The sequence below is a fragment of the Mercenaria mercenaria genome, chromosome 7 (assembly GCF_021730395.1).
Source record: "Mercenaria mercenaria strain notata chromosome 7, MADL_Memer_1, whole genome shotgun sequence".
Lineage (NCBI taxonomy): Eukaryota > Metazoa > Mollusca > Bivalvia > Venerida > Veneridae > Mercenaria > Mercenaria mercenaria.
The window spans coordinates 55,702,572-55,720,631 of NC_069367.1; the positions used below are offsets into that span (position 1 = coordinate 55,702,572).

Below are 18,060 nucleotides of genomic sequence, written 5' to 3' on the forward strand. Positions count from 1 at the left end.
CATTGATACCCCTCATAAACCTGACAAAGTTACTCCCCTTTTTAAAGTATTTTCCATTTACTCTGGAATGTCAAGTATTCGACTGTCTTGATGAAATCTTGATTTTTGGTAAGAAAGTTTTTGGTAAAGCCACCACTTTTCTTTTTTTCTGTTTGGTATCTGTCATTTTTAACTCCAATTTGTTAATGACGAGCAAAACTGAGTGTAAATATAAACATGAAAACTAGATCTACTGCTGCTAGAGTTGTGTCCTAAATTTTGACAGATAGCTGAATGCTTTAGAATTTCTGTAAAGATATATAGCCAGTAGCTAATAGTCTGGGTCTGTTCTACGAGCTTAAAATTCTAGTTGTAAGAGAAACAGGTAGAACTTGACAGTCCTACAAAAGCAGACTAGCCATGTGGTAGAATGTCCGCTTTGAGTGCAGGAGGTCTGGGGTTTGATCCTCGGCCGCATCATACCAAAGACATGAAAAATGGTACTGGTAGTTCCCTTGCTTGGCACTCCCCATTCAAAGGGTTCACTGTGCCTGTAGGTAAAATAAGCACATGTAAGTATCTGTTATTGGATACCTAGTTTGTTGCACAATAGTCCAACTAATTGTATGTGAGTCGTGATATTGTGATATTTTTACATAGGTCAATATCTCTCCTCCACGTACAACATAGAAAGGACCTTTTCTGTGTTGAACCTTCCGAGACGATTCTATACGGCGATTTTAAAATCTCATTTTTACTATTAAAAAACAAAAATATTAATGAAATTTTAAGATACCTGGAAAGAATATATCCATTTTATTCTTCCAGTATTGATGTTTATGTGAATAAACGGCAAAACACAAGTTTGTCACTGTTTTAAACAACGCACTCTAAAGTTTACACAAATTTTACATGGCTCTGATTCGTGTCACGTGATCGATAACAACCAGCTGCACTGTCAGCTGTACTGAGTGTAATGGCAGACATGTAAATACAGCGAGGTAGCCAAAATGAAACATTATAGTGTTTACGTTTTATTAACATGTTTTACTGTTATGTTTAAACGATAAAATGTTTCAATTTTATTTTGTTTTACAATTTTATCATTTAAGTATATTGTCTGATTGTGTTTTACCTAAATCTATTTTCACAACAGGAAAGGTCTTTACTGGTTTTGACGTAAAGAGAGGGATTCTGCCACAAAAATATCACAGAATCAGTTCTGACGTCAAATTATTTGGACTAGTTGCACAAGAGCATTGTAGCTTGTGTTGTGCATTGGTCGAGAGGGCCAAGACGCTTTTGTAAATGTTTTTATATTGTTATCACACTAGTATAATTATTTAATGGCTTTATTTTACTCCCACAATATCAAATATGTCACGAAAGAAAATACATATATACATGAAAGAATTATATTTAAAGGCAGTGTATAATGAAGTTATTACAACAGCTGCTGAAGCAGGGTAGACGACATGGCCAGCACGACTGTATGTGGAGGAGAAAACTGTGGTCAGATACACCAGAAGGCTCGACTCTCACTATTCATGAAAGTAAGTCAGTAAATAGCTTAATCTTAAACATACTTATTTCCTCTATAACACAGAGTTTACTTGTTTGGTTTAAATTATTTATGATAAATAAACCATAAGAATGTGAAATGAACATCAAAAGTTTATGACAAAAAAGAAATTATTTGAATTGTACAAATGTAAACCATTAATTTGGTTGCTACAAAATTTACAAATAACCTTTCTATATATTTCTTCTACCTTACTTTAGACCAGTTATGATCTTAAACATGTTAAATGTTCTTTATACTGACATTTGATTGGGAAGTTGTTTCTTAAGAGTTCTGAATGTTGAACTTGATAAGAGGGTATGAAGGTAGAAGTTCTAACACCAAATTCATCAAGGTCAGCCTAAATGCCAGGCCTAGTATTAAACCTTACCATAGTAATGACATCTTGTTTATTTTGAACATTTGAAATAGATTCTTAAAACTTTAGGCTCCTTGTTTCAACATGATAAATGTGTTTAAATGATAAAATTATTTTGTCAAAAAGATTGTATGTTTGAATTTTATTTCAGCACGTGAAAAACTGAAGAATTTAGTTGGTGCACAAAAGATATGGGGGTTAGTCTTTATCCAGTATTTAATTTAGATTTTATATGAAAGGATGATTGTAGCTCAAACAGAAATTATGATTATTTCAGTTAAATGAGACATTTATTTTGTATGTTTTATTTTTCATTTTAGGCATACACCATCTATAAATTAAAACTTTTTCATCTTGTTTTGAAGTATATGCCAAGGATGGAAACTGAATATTATCTTATTTCGGTATAAATGTAGTAGTCTGTTATCACTGGCTTTTCTGTGAAAGGTGAAATACATTTAGTAGATTGACATTTCCATAATTTTACTATGAAATTTTATTGTAATCTAGTTAAAAAATCTAAGTGTCTTATTGAAATATGATATAGAAAATTAAATAAATAAAAAAACTGTAAAACAAAATGTTTTTTAAAACATGAAATTTTTTTGCAGATCAACAGCATCGGACAACAATTTTTTACCAATTGCAACAAGTCAAGATGAATTGCCTGTACGTTCAATGTCAGATAGTTATAGGAAAGCTATAATTCCACTCGGGTCCAACCCCCAACTAAAGGAGAAGTACATTAACTACTATAATGGTATCAGATTTGGAAGAATACTGGAAGATCTGGACACATTTGCGGGTAAATTCTGATCCTTGTCTTTCTCTATGCAAATATAGGAACACCATTGATATTAGGTTGTTTAATAATTTGCTGTGCAATTCAGCGATATATTTGGACAAATACCGATCCGAAGATGTTGCAAGTCCAAGTATTTTCTGTATTCTACAGTCATGAAAATGTTAAGTAATCTTTTTATTCTATGTTTATTTTTTTTTAGTGAAAAACTAAGAGGGACACAATTCTATCTTATATACATATACAGAAACATTTTGTCAAGTGTTTATCGATGTAGATATTTGTGCGGATACTTTTCTTTGTCAGCAACTTTTGTCTTTTAGTTAACGTGGAAATTCAAAATTATTAATACGAAATATATTGTATTTAATATGAAAATATGTTAGACGATCATGTGATACAAATGTGAATGGCTGATTGAAAGAGGAAAATATGTAATGAAAAATAAAGTTTTATATAACACACAAATGTAATGGATGTTTTATAGGTGAAAGATGCAGTTTCGGCTAAGAAACATGACTCACTATTGACAAGATCAATCAGCAATCATTAATGTAAGACTAAGAGGGAAAAAATATTTTAGACATTTGGAATCAGCTGCAGTTACATGAAGTAATAAACAATCAAAATACACAATAGAAGGAACTTACACATTGAAATGTTTTTAGTCTATATTAGAGCATTCTTAATTGAAAAAATGGAAGTTTTTGGCAAAATCTGTGAGGAAAACATTCCTGCAAAGACTATAAATGAGTTGCACCATGAGAAAACCAACATAGTGCATTTGCGACCAGCATGGATATCCTGACCAGCCTGTGCATCAGTGCAGTCTGGTCAGGATCCATGCTGTTCACTAACAGTTTCTCTAATTGCATTAGGGTTTGAAAGCTAGCAGTTTGGATCCTGACCAGACAGCGGTCTGGATCCATGCTGGTCACAAATGCACTATGTTGGTTTTCTCATGGTGTGGCACAAATTGTGTTTGTTGTGCAGATTGTTTTGCTTCGGGAGATCAGTTTACTCAAGATGTCTCCATTTATTACATACATATGAATTTTTGATCTGAGATACAGCCTGTATTTCACTCATGAATACAAAACAATATTCAACTCCGGACAGATGCGATTATTCAGTGGTTGGACTACTTGTTTTAGTTATGACATTCCTTGCATCAAAACATTCATCTAAGGCATAAAATGTCATGGTCTTGCCAAAAATCGCCTTTTGTTGGGATGTTAATTTGTTGATTTTAAATGTTTCGATATCAAATGAATAAGAACATTATTTGTTTAGAATTGCATTTTCTTGGGAAATACACAAAACTTAGTTCCCCACAAATATTAGCTATTTCACAGTATATGAATAGGTTCATGTTTCTGTATTTGCAGATTAAAGCTATGATTGGATAAGGCAATTATATATAGAATAAAGTGTTTTTAGTGGCTTGTCAAGTCACAAAAATAGTTTAAAGTCAACAGAATTGACCTTATAGGCAACAAAATTTTGAGTGTCATAATCAGTTTTACATTGTCTCTTGTGAAAATGTTACATGTATAAAGGCGTGATACATCACTTTTAAATTTCAGTGGTCACCACACATACCGTACTCTGAATGAAAAGATGATATTAAAGTTTGTAACAATTTTTTTTTCAGTGGCTATAAGTTATACACATACCCTGGATGCCTCGCATACTGACAGAAAGTCTCCACTGAGTATAGTCACCGCACTGGTTGACAGAATAGGTAACGTTAAAGGGAGAAATCTGAAGAATCTTAATATTAATAGATTTATTTATGGTACAGACTTCTGCTATAAGACCATTCTTTGACAATAACATTCTTTCAGAACAAGTACTATTGTCAGATGTGGAGTTGTGGTTGTCATTCCACTGGGTCTTGTACCGTTGATCTCCAGGTTGAGTATGTGACACCTTACCCTAAGATGAATTCTACATTATCATTTTAATAACTGTAGTCATTAAAACCTACTTAGTGTGGCTTGATTTTGTAATAATACTTTCATGTTCTCCACAAGTAGCAACTTCAACTCATGAGTTCAGTATAGTGGACAAATTATTTGAACCATAGTAATATATTGTCTTCCACCAAATCTTCAAGGAGAATACCAGTATTTGTCTTGTGGTGGCTTAACCTAACCTTTATATCATGGAATGCAAGTATTGATGTTAGGAGTAGCTTGTATACAAAATGTGAGGAATTACAAAAGACAAAATGATGACTGGGCAATATTTGATGTTGATTTCAGATTTGAGCCAAGAGGGTATTGTTCCTGATAAAGATATAAAGATGTCAGGAAAAGTGACTTGGGCGGGTAAAACTTCTATGGAAATTACCATGGAACTTGATCAGGTAAAACTAAGACAGTATCTTTTATCCACTGTAGCTGATGCCTAAACTGGAGATCCAAGTTGAGTCTTCAGTAGAGTAGAACTTGATCATATAATACAGGAAAATATCTTTCATTGAAGAAATGATACTTACATGCAGTGACAAGATTGCTCAAGTAGCAGAGCTTTTATGCAAATTTTCAGATTGTTCAGCATAGCCATTGCCGAGAGTCGATGATATTTTGAAGTTCGAAGTGATTTATTTTCCCTTTTCTTGTGCATGCATTTTACATCATTTGCATGTGTAAATGGGAATGTTGTAGCATGGGAGTGTATCGGTTTGCAGATTTTGTACCATGTTATATTCTAGATACTAGAATCCACAACATCTGACTCCTAAACTGGAGTTAGGTTTTAGTCCTAGTTGGAGTGGAATGTTACTATGCTCATAATCCTTAATTTTCTTTTGGAGCCACCAAATCTGTGACATTCCATTTTTGAAAATTTCCAACTTCTTTTGCAAGATCCTGATACAGATTATACGTTATTCCAAAGTATTTTAGCATTTAGCCTGCTGGCCGCAAGTGATTTTGCCTTTGCAACCAGTGCTGACCAAGATCTGGTCTAGCTGCACTGTTCTTTATATAGTCAGTGGTCCTGCACAAATTGAATGATGGACCAGTCCATTTTAGAAATTTAGCACAAACCAAAACATTTCATGCTTTCAATATTTAAATATTCCACACAACCTAAATTCTGAAATAGAGCGATGGCTAATAGAAGGTTTTCAAAACATGATTACATTTTGTATTACTTGAAACCAATATGCTACATGAAGTGAGTGCACTGAAAGTGACTCTAATATGTTTGTTAATTTTTTCAGGAGGTGGATGATGCATGGAGAAAAATTTTGGTTGCCAAGTTTCTGATGGTTGCAAGAAATCCTATCACTAAGGGGTATGTTTCCATTCTTTGCAAGCTATATTTCACATTGTCAATACTAGAAATTGAAAAAAACTACATGAGCTGTGCCATTGGAAAACCAACATAGTGGCATCCGCGCAGTCTGGTCAGGATCCATGCTGTTCACTAGCAGTTTCTCTAATTGCAATAGACTTTAAAAGCGAACAGCATGGATCCTGACCAGACTGCGCGGATGCGCAGGCTGGTCTGGATCCATGCTGGTCGCAAACCCACTATGTTGGTTTTCCCATGGCCGGCTCACATTAAGTCATGCCTTCAAAAGTCATCAAATGGCTGTGTAATGTTTCTAACTGATATATTGAAAATTACTTTTTAATTATTTGTCATGTACCATATAGAGTCACTATTTTAGACTCAGTACTATGGTCATGCTTTTATTTAACCTTTAGCATGCTAGATAAATTGTCGTCTGCTGGAAATGTCATCTGCTAAAATTGTAAAGTTCATTCAATTTGCTCCAAAATTGGAAGAAATATTGTCAGAGTAGCAAACAGCTTGGAACCTGATCAGACGCTGATTAACTCACTAAGAGCGTACTCACTTGGCGCTCAGCATTAAGGGGATAGTGCTAGGACTGGTCAGCCCGGTGTCAGTATAATGTGACTGGTTCCAAGCTGTTTGCAAAGGCTGTTAAATTCGCCTGCAGCAGGCTAAGGGTTAAGCCAAATAATGTTTGTTAATTAATAATACTGATTTTGTGTGCCTACTCCTTATAATAATAAAAGAAAAGAAACATTTGTTAATTATGGTGTCTCCCCTTTGGAAAGGGTCAGCTTTTCTGACTTGCACATTATATACCTCATGAATTCTGACATTTAATGCAAAGCATCAGGCAGCTAGGCAACCATTCTTGAACTAGCTGGCAGCACACCAACTGGTGATAATGGAATGGCTTTCAAACGATCTGAACTTTTTACCTGTTCCTTAGAAGGATGCTTAAGTCACTAGACCAAGGTGTATGGTTTATATACATAAAGGTTTTGTTGCTTTTGCTAATATTGGTGATCTACCTGTCCTTTTAGTTGTCTGAGTATGAAATTGCATTAATTTTACTTCATGATAATTGTTTTTTTTTTTGTTGGGTTTAACATCGCACCTACACAACTATAGGTCATATGGCGACTTTTCAGCTTTGATGGTGGAGGAAGACCCCAGGTGCCCCTACGTGCTTTATTTCATCACGAGCGGGCACCTGGGTAGAACCACCAGCCTTCCGTAAGCCAGCCGAATGGCTTCCTCACATGAAGAATTCAACGCCCCGAGTGAGGCTGGAACCCAAAAAAATTCATCATGAAGTTTAGTTCATTGAAAATGTAGCTCTGATTGTTCTGGTTATAGTTCATGATTATGTTCCTCATGTAAATGTATGATAATGTACTTCAAGTTTAGTTCATGAAAATGTATTCCAGTTCATTAAAAGTTTCCCACTCATAATAAAGGATATTTATCTTTAGGTCATTAGATATGCATACTGAACTAAAACCTAGTACATGTTTTAGTTCAGTATGCTAACCTATGAAATAGTTACACAACTAGTATATCTTAGATCAGTATGCTGTGAACTAACACTCTTCCCTAGTTCCTGGCGTAGTTGAGTATGCTTCCCTAGTTTTTATCTTAGGTCAGTATGCTTACTTATGAACTAAGGTACTCCACAGTTTAGCGTCATACCAAAGACGTAAAAAATGGTACTAGCAGCGTACTCACTTGGCGCTCAGCATTAAGGGGATAGTGCTAGGACTGGTCAGCCCGGTGTCAGTATAATGTGACTGGGTAGGGTATCATGCCACGTGTCTACGGCGTGATATTCCAGTGAGGCAGCACTATAAAGTTGGGCATTGTGCTCACTGCTACAAGTAGACACCATCGTTTATATGACTGAAAAAATGTTGAAAAAGACGTTAAACCCGAACACACACACACACACACACACTCCCCAGTTTATATCTGAGTCCAGTATGCTTACCTATGAACTAAGATTCTCCCCTAGTCTTATTCCAAAATGCTTACCTATGAACTAAGATTCTCCCCTAGTCTTATTCCAAAATGCTTACCTATGAACTAAGATTCTCCCCTAGTCTTATTCCAAAATGCTTACCTATGAACTAAGATTCTCCCCTAGTCTTATTCCAAAATGCTTACCTATGAACTAAGATTCTCCCCTAGTCTTATTCCAAAATGCTTACCTACATTTATATTTCAGTTCAGCTGTGGTCAATAAACTGCAACCTGAAGGCCCAGAAGAAGAAAAACTCTTCAGTTTAGGAGAAGGTACTATTATTTGTTATCCTTATTCTATGACAGGTATATCTGAGCATTCTGTTCCAATGTTTCTGGATTCAAACTTTAGTTATTCATCATTCTCAAGTTCTCTGGCCATGTAATCACAAAACATTTTTTGGTCTCAGCTGAGTTTGAGTTTGAAAATTTATTATCAATTGTACTAAAACTTAAAGGTTAAATCCCAATTGAGACTGACCATCAATATTGAATAGCCATTTCAAAATAGTTATTAACTTAAAATTTAGTTTTAAACATGCTATTTAGATATAAATGACAAATAAAGTTTTATTATCAAACTCAGCTTAGACTGAAAATGTTTTGTGAATATGGGGCCTGGAGAGGTGAAGAGAACATCTTATATTTTGAAGATGTCTTTTTTTTTATGAACAAAGTTTGATTTTTGAATGGTACAGCATACAAGTATTCTTAAACGTTACCAGATAACAATTTTTAATATTATGTAGATGTGATTAAGTTATCGAAACATGTCTTACTACCATAAATCTTTGGTACTAGTACATTTTAACATTTTTGTTTTGTAGAGAGTAAAGCTAAGAGGATGTTGGAGAGTCAGAAAACACTGTTGAAAACTGCTCCAGATGAAGAAGAAAGACTGCTTATACACAATCTTTTCTTAGAAACAATGGACCCAACGTAAGGTTTTTCTTTGTTTTATATAGCTTATATTTCATATATTCCTGTTAAGATATGAACAACAGAAGTGATGTTGACACTTGGCCCATGTAAATGCTCCATAAAATAGAATTAATTTTTAAGAAAATAGGGCATAACATGAAAAGAATGCTTGGACATGAAACTGCGCAAAATATGCACATGTCCTCTTGTTGATGATATATGGACAAAGTGAATTTACATGTATATGGAAACTTGCAGGAGGAGTTGAGTTCACAAGGTAGGGTCATGGACAGAAGGATTGACAGAAAGTTTGACAAATGGACAATTCAAACATTATATATGCTCTCAAGTCTGTTTGACATTTAAGGGATAAAAAATTTCTGTTCATGATACTGTTCGTTTAGATGTTATGTACATGTATATATAATTGGTCAATTCAGTTTCAAAAGTAGACTGGTTCAGTTTTCTTGTGGAATTTGCTTCTTAGCCTTCATGTCCCAAGGTGCGTCTGTGGCCGAGTGGTTAAGGTCCCTGACTTCAAATCACTTGCCCCTCATTGATGTGGGTTCGAGCCTCACTCGGGGCATTGAATTCTTCAAGCGAGGAAGCCATACAGCTGGCTTATGGAAGGTCGATGGTTCTACCCAGGTTCCTGCTCGTGATGAAACAATGCACGGAGGGGCACCTGGGGTCTTCCTCCACCATCAAAGCATGACCGATAATTGTGTCTGTGTGACGTTAAACCTGACAAAATAAATAAATTTCATGTCCCAGTTGTTTGTTTTCTTATGTAAGTTGGTATCTTATAACTACTTGTGGAAATGATTTGAAACTTCACATACCTGTTAACTATCATGATCAAATATACAGTGCACAGGTTCCATAACTTTTTTTTCTTTTTTAGCAAAGTTACACATGTTTCTATATTAAGCAGAGCTTGTTTAATATTTTCTATATAAGACACCTGGCTGAAATGGATTGAAACTTCACATATGTTTTCACTCTGACATGCTTGCTTACTTTTTAAGCAGAGTTGTTGCCCCTTTTGTATAAGTTTATGTAATTGTATTCATTTATTTAATTCTTTGTATCAAGGCTTATGAATAGCTGATTGTTGCTCTCCCTAAACAGCTGTGTTGTTAGAAAACTCTATGTGGATGTAATTAAAACTGAAGTCAAAATGCTGGGATTTTATGGCCTAAATGGCAGAAGTTTACAATGGATTTGTTTAATAGGAAATTGATTTGATTACAAGTGTTTTATAACATCAATATTATCAGCTAATGTTCAGGAAACTTCTTGCAGAAGTTTTCAATTAAATGGTTAAACACTTCACTTTATGCATAGATCACACAATTTGGTTGCAATTTACATATGAATTGTATTTAAACTCCTGCAGGGCCCATACATTCAAAGTAAGGATAAAACCCCCAGATTCTGCTTGGATGGAAGAAACAATTTTGAAGAATCTTGTCATTTGTATGCCTCAGGTATGTACATGTATTTATGGTTACATCAGTGCAAATTAGATGAGTTGTAAAGAAAAATAGGTGTACCTCCAGATCAAAAAGGCAAGTCACAATTTCAGTTTACATCCATAAAATTTCGTAAATTGGTAAAATGTAGAATGTTTTCTATGAGTATGCTACAAAGTGCAGCTTATTTCTTCTGTTTCACATCAAGGTTTTACTGTCAGACTAATGCAGAAGAAAGCATTAAACTTATAAATTGGTCTCTTGTTTAGAGAGGTACTGTCTGGAACTCAGTGAAACATTTTTGCAATACTTTTTGTATTTAATGACATAAAATATGTCATAAAATGTCTAATTACAGTGATGAAATAGTTGTTGAATTACAGTGATTAATTGACTGTTTGATTACATTGATGATATCACTGTTTGATTCCTGTGATGATACAGTGATGTAATAAATGATAACAGTGATGAAATGACGTTGATAACAGTGATGAAATGGCTGGTTACAGTGATGAAATGGTGTTGATAACAGTGATGAAATGGCTGGTTACAGTGATGAAATCTTTGTTCTGATTACTAAGGTGGAATGATTATTTGATCTGACACTGTGATATAATGACATTTCGATTACAGTGATGAAATGATTGCTTGATTACAGTGATGAAATGACTTTTTTCCATTTTTTAGGAGAGGAACTTGTACAACAAAATATTTGGAGGATTTTTAATGAGGAAAGCCTTTGAACTTGCATTTGCAAATGCTTCACTATTTTGGTAATATCTTTTATTTGTTTAGTGTTTGTTTGCATACATGTACTTGCTTATGTTAGTAGGTACAGTTGAACACTATGAACCAAGAGGTCACAAGTTCTATGCTAGGATGTTTTGCATGTTTTGATGATTCAGCAGAAGTCATTGTGACTGAAGTCAGTTGTACTCCATTTTTTATTATTGCAGAGAAGTTGTTAGTTATTTGGGTAAAAGTGTACTGTTACAGAATCCAACAAAGGTGGAGGGATATAGTTTTGGCGTTGTCCATCCCTCTATCTGTCGGGAGCCATATCTAGAAAGTGGTTTGGAATATTTGAATAAAACTTCATATACATGTTCACCACTACAGGGAAATGCGGCACGTCAAGTTTCAGTCAGATCCAGAGTTATGGCACTTAGTAGTTTCTAGTGTTAACTATAGGGTACTACAAATATGGCAATTTCTACTTCATAATTTGTGACATATTTGACCTAGAACTATGATACTTAAAATGAATGTAGATCACCATAATCTGGTATTGCACACACAATTTTGTCAGGATCTCCTTTTAGCTCACCTGTCACATAGTGACAAGGTGAGCTTTTGTGATCGTCCGTCGTCTGTCCACAATTTCTTGTGAACACTATAGAGACCACATTTTGCAATCGATTTTAATCAAACTTGCACACAACTTGTATTGGCATAATATCTCAGTTCCCTTCGAAAACTCAGGGGTCACGCTGTCGATCGCCACTTGATCCATTTGCGACAAAAAATTAAATGTGGCTCCGAAATTTTCTAATTGGCGAAAATGGCCCGAAGCTATGTCTGTCTGCAAAACTACGAATATTGCCAGTTTTACGAACCAAAAGGTGTGAAAAATCGATAATCTGTGTAGACACAACATCCGTTATTGAAAGGGAGGGAGCCAATTTGCAATCAGGCAGTTAATTGGCGATAATTAGATTATTGAATAACAAACTGGATAATTATAATCAACATTTTGTGCACTTGATACGATTTTATGAGCAGTCGGCAGTTAGACAAATTTTCTATGATTGCCGAGGGTTAGTTTGGGCCAAAACAAATAAAAATGCTTTAGACAAGCAGAAATTGTAAGTATTGAATAGCTATGATGATAGAAAAGCAATAAAACGTAGGTATTTTATCAAATATTTAATTCTAACTTACGTTTTCTGAATTTGTCACCCGTTTTCGCGACCATGATTTTCGGATATTTCTATCATTTCTGACGAGATTTTTTAGTGCAATCTTAATAAAAAGCCAATAAAAAGTCTACATTTAAGAAAAATATGACAACTGTTGCAAAAGGAGCTCTTATTTTTAAGTATTTTTCGAGAATACAACATGCGAAGGCATCGAACTCCACCCACTTATAGGCAATGTGCAAAATAAGACACTGTTTTTTTTTAAAAAAAATTCTTTTTTGACATCTTTATTTTCAATGTGATTTTCAATTTTTTTTTATTAAATTGCAGAATGATGTTCATAAAAATGATAATTTTAGAAATTAACACAAATTTATTTTCTAAATAGCTTTTTAAAGGGTTACTAAGAAATATGTAATAACTACAATAATTTCTTGAGTAGTATGAGTACTTTGGTACATATAATGTAGTCCTACAAGAACGTCAATGCTATGCTTTCGCCATTGTTGGCCTCATAATTTTATAATCGGAAAAAGCAGTGGCTCAGAGAAAAAAATTCCCAGTGTGACCCCTGAAAACTGGCCAGATCTCTTCATGGGTTTCAGAGTTATGGCCCCTTAAAAGGACAAAATTTGCTTTTTTGGCTTATGAACACAATAGAGACCACATTTTGCAATTGATTTTAATCAATCTTGCACAAAACTTGTATTGACATAATATCTCGGTTCCTTTCGAAAACTGGCCAGATCCCATCATGGATTCCAGAGTTATGTTTCCTTAAAGGGCCAAAATTTGCTATTTTGGCTTTTGCAGCTGCAAAGAGACTTCATTTATGGTTTGATTTGATACAAACTTGCAAAATATCTTTAACAACAATAGATCTTGGATTCCATGATGAATTCGTCAGATCCAATCATAGGTTCCGGAGTTACCGTCCTTGACTACCCCTGAAAGAGCCAAAATGTGTTCATTTTTACACGGTAGAAGTGACATTTTACATTCGATCTTAACCACATTTACACACAACTTAAGTCACAATAAGATCTCAGTTCCTTTCGAAAACAAGCTAGATTCCATCATGGGTTCTAGAGTTATTGCCACTGAAAGGTGCAAACTTTTCTCTTTTGGCCCGTTCAGCCATATAGAGGTTTCATTTATGCTTTAATTTGATACATACTTGCACAGAATGTTTATCTTGATAATCTCTAGGGCAAGTGAGAAACTGGGTCATTTTGGATGAAAGACTTGGTCACCAGGTTAAATCAAAGGAAAAGCGTGTTAATACCCTAGAATCCAAATATATGACCCTATCTTCATGAAACTTGGTCAGAATGGTTATCTTGATGATTCCTTGGCCAAGTTCGAAACTGGGTCATATGGGGGTCAAAAAAAATTACGTCACCCGGTCAAATCAAAGGAAAAGCTTGTTAACACTATAAAGGCCACATTCATGACCCTATCATCATGAAACTTGGTCAGAATATTTATCTTGATGATTCATAAGCCAAGTTTAAATCTGGGTTATGTAGGGTGAAAAACTTGGTCACCAGGTCAATTCAAAGGAAAAGCTTGTTAACACCCTAGAGGCCACATTTATGACCCTATCCTCGTGAAACTTGGTCAGAATGTTTATCTTGATGATTCCTAGACCAAGTTTGAAACTGGGTCTTTGTGTTGCAAGTTATATAATGCTAGCGGATATTTCCTCAAAATAAAGCATTCTTTTAAACTCAGAAAACACAAGTAAGCAGGTTTTTAAGGAACTACTTGGGCAAATGCTTTTAAACATCACACAGGTGGTCTTTGACATCATAATATGATCACACAGAGCAAGTTTCATAACTCTTACATTTTGGTATACTTATGCTCCTTTTTTACTGAGAAAATTTGTTGAAAATTAAGTAGGTACTTAAGTTTCCCAGGAAATATTGTACTTAATGCTTTCCAACACTAAATAATTGTTGAACACCATGAAATGACTTCCGCATAGTTTCATAATTTAGACTTACAGTTTACAAAATGGATATCTTTTTCAACTAACAAAGTTTTAGTAACGCTGTTTAATGTAAACTACTATTATTTGTGAAATGGCTTCAAATACCCATTAGACCTCTCTTGTTAACTATTTAAATTGTTGTTTTTATATTTTTTTACAGCAAGTCTAGACCTCATATAGAAGTTGTAGATGACATAGCCTTCAAAAAGTCTGTGGAAGTTGGATCATTCCTATTCCTCTCCTCACAGGTATAACAGTATTAATCTTTACCCTGCTAAATTTCTAAAATGGACTAGTTCATCATTCAATTTTGTCAATACCACTTATTTTTTTCAAAGGGGTGTTCACTGAAAATATACTGACTGAATAGCGAACAGTGCAGACCAAGATCAGGCTACACAGATGTGCAGGCTGATCTTGGTCTGCACTGGTCGCAAAGGCAGAATCACTTGCCACCAGCAGACTAAGGGTTAACATAGTGTGTAACATTAATTTTCTCAAGATATTTTAAATACACAGAATCACACAGGTTTGAAGTAATTTCAGCCTCACTTAAGAATTTTTTATCTAGTACATGTATGTTATGACAGAGCATTTTAAATATGTATTCTGAAACTTTGTAAAAAAACAATCTTAATATGTCAAGTACAAAAGGTACACACCAACTCTTTGAGTAAAACGTATCATTTGTGTTATTAGAAGTATCAGCTTCCATGTTTATTGATTCATATTCAACTTAGTAGGAAATTAAAGATAGCTTAAGATGCAGCTGTCATAGTTACTGGTAGAATACATCATATTTTATTTGAATTACAAGTAAACATCCTGGAAATTGTGTGATATATTTTGACCCACTGTTACTGTTAAGACACATAATTGTTTTTCCTTATTTCTCAAATGAACTAACAACATCTTGCAGATCGTGTATACTCAGGATACTCGCCTAATGATGAAAGTGCATGCAGAAGTTGTTAACCCAAAGGATGAATCAAGGGAGACAACTAATGATTTTTATTTTGTTTTCAATACGAGAGATGTTAAAGTTCGAAGAGTTATCCCAAAATCTTATGCAGGTACACATGTAGAATTCTTTACCTTTTATTTATGACAAAGAATTACACATTTTTACCTTTATGGTTTTGTACTGATAGAAAAAAAAATACATATATTTGTGTATCATATGATATATATAGCAGGGTGCTGGTCTATTATACCTTCACCAAAATTTGTTTGACTGGCTATATAGGAATCACCGTGTCACGTCTCATCCATCCCATCTTGGGAACCAGTCCATATCATGTTGAAACTTGCATTTAAATGTATTGAGGATCATAAGGCAATACACACACCAGGTCCCATACTTGACAAAAATGATCATGTCCTGTCCTTCCCCATCTTTGGAACATGTATTATGTTCAAACTTGCAATTATTTATAGGATCATAAGGAAAGTTCATATATCAGGTTCCATAACTCAGACTTATGTGTTGACAAAAAAAATTCAACTTTTCAAGTGGAGATTTTTCCAAAATTAACTTATCTTCTTTAATAATTCTTATCCACTTGTTGTTGGCCAAGAGGCTTATTTGTATTGTAAGTGCTTGAGTTGATTTTTTGCACGTTTTCAACTCTAAATACATGCATGTGTACAGGTTTTGTAACATCTATACACATAATATGTAAAGTTTTAGCATGAAAGTTTTCATGAAATTTTCAGAGTCAATGTTGTACTTAGATGGCAAAAGACACTTTGACCATTAATGAGGAGCCTACCATGTCTAGAACCTGCACACCTGGAACCTTGTCTAGAATCTGTTCACTTTGAGGTACCTACCATCACTCTGAACCATGTCTAGGATCCATCCATTTTGAATATCAATGAGGAAAGTGCTTTATCTAGAACGGTCAACTTTGAACATTAATGAAGAACTTGTCATGTATAGTACCCACCCACTTTGAACCACATCAGAGTTGAATATTTAGCTTGCTGTTTAGCTATAAATTGCAGTATTGAGGTCTTGAATAATCTTTCATTATAGTAGTAAAGATCTGCATTTCATAGTGCTGTGATATGACTTTAATTTTTAGTATTGTTGTTTTATTGATAAAAACTTACACACAAAGTCAGTTTTGCATTACAGTAATATTTTCATCTCATACACTGCAAAACATTACATACGTTAGTAATTATACATATGGCAAACTTTATGTTTTGTGTAAAAAAGTAGTTTTAAGAAATATAATATAGCAGAAGTATGTTTTAATGAATTCAAACATGAAGAAGAGGTTACACATCTTGTCGAATAATTTGAGGGTATAGCCAGAGGGGCGTGTTTAAATTGATTAAAACATGCATCTGTTATATGCCATTACTATTCTAGTATGTTTTACTAGTAGAAGGGCAGATCAGATATGGCTGCACTGTTTTTGGATGCAACCAGACAGGGTGTTCTACATAGTGACATGATAGCGTATATTATTAACCTTTACCCTGCTAAATTTCTATAATGAATTTTTCCATCTTTCAATTTGGACAGTACCATTAACTGTTAAAAGGGGTGCATACAAAAAAGATACTGACTGAATGGCGAGCAGTGTAGAGCATGATCAGACTGCACGGATGTGCAGGTTGATCTTGGTCTGCACTGGTTGCAAAGGCAAAATCCCTTGCCACCAGCAGGTTAAAGGTTAATAATAAACAAGATCTGTATCAATTATTAATGTTACTGCTATTAAATATGGTCAGTCACATTTAAGCATCATGTATATGAATGACATCAGTTTTCATATATTCAGGTTGAGATTTATTTATTGAACAATATGGCCCATTACAAAGTGTTAGATCCCTATCAGAGATGTATGTTTTACTATTATCAAATTTTGTGATTCCTCTCCTTAACATGAAAATATTTCAAAACCAGACTATTTCCTATGATTTCAATATAATTTTAGTTTTACATTTGAATTTGATAGATATTTGGATATTGCATCTTTCTTACTTTCTGTTTCATTGTACCCCTCCCTCCCCCCGACAGCAAAGTTGTAAGGGGGGGTATACTGGTTTCATGTTGTCTGTCTGTCCGTCTGGCCGTAGACGCAATCTTGTGCGCACCTTCTCTCCTTATCCCCTTGACAGAATTGAATGAAACTTCACACAAGTGATCAGTACCAACAGTAGTTTTTTTGTTACTATACTATATACATAGACACAATCTTGTGCGTACCATCTCTCCTCATCCTCTTGACACAATTTAATGAAACTTCACACAAGTGATCAGTAACAACAGTAGTTGTGCATGGCACATGTTAGGTTCTTTCAGCGACAAAAATTGCAGAGTTATGGGACTTTGTTTCTTGTTAACATACTATGTACATACAGTCTGCATATGCAATCTTGTGCGTGCCTAATCTACCAAACCCTTGCACACAATTTAATGAAACTTCACACAAGTGATCAGTACCAACCCTAGTTGTGCATGGTGCATGTTACATTCTTTTAGATAAATATTCTGCATAGTTATGGGACTTTGTTTTTTGTTACTATACTGTATACATACAGTCTATATACATACAGTCCACATAATTATGCAATCTTGTGTGCGTCAAATTGCAATGTACTGTGTCAGTGCATGCGGGGGGTACATTCATCACCTTTAATGATAGCTCTAGTTTATTTTTAGAATAGGCAAAGGGAGGTA

At 34.5% G+C, this 18,060-nt stretch overlaps 1 protein-coding gene across 1 annotated transcript; it reads left to right on the plus strand.

The window, feature by feature from the left end:
* The first annotated feature begins 1,414 nt into the window (after positions 1-1,414).
* On the plus strand, positions 1,415-17,536 carry LOC128558283 (acyl-coenzyme A thioesterase 9, mitochondrial-like). Its single transcript, XM_053547199.1, has 13 exons — positions 1,415-1,532; positions 2,071-2,116; positions 2,531-2,724; positions 4,376-4,465; positions 4,989-5,092; positions 5,954-6,027; positions 8,258-8,325; positions 8,880-8,991; positions 10,373-10,463; positions 11,136-11,221; positions 14,524-14,611; positions 15,283-15,436; positions 16,080-17,536. The coding sequence occupies exons 1-13, from the start codon at positions 1,415-1,417 to the stop codon at positions 16,121-16,123; spliced, it is 1,269 nt and encodes a 422-aa protein (XP_053403174.1). The 3' UTR covers positions 16,124-17,536.
* The last annotated feature ends 524 nt before the right edge of the window (positions 17,537-18,060 follow it).

Excerpts from the sequence above, each read along its gene's own strand:
- LOC128558283 (XM_053547199.1), top strand. The coding sequence starts at position 1,415 with ATGAAGTTATTACAACAGCTGCTGAAGCAGGGTAGACGACATGGCCAG. Across the intron at positions 6,028-8,257 it reads AGAAATCCTATCACTAAGGG|TTCAGCTGTGGTCAATAAAC; the intron begins GTATGTTTCCAT and ends TTTATATTTCAG. Across the intron at positions 14,612-15,282 it reads TCCTATTCCTCTCCTCACAG|ATCGTGTATACTCAGGATAC; the intron begins GTATAACAGTAT and ends AACATCTTGCAG.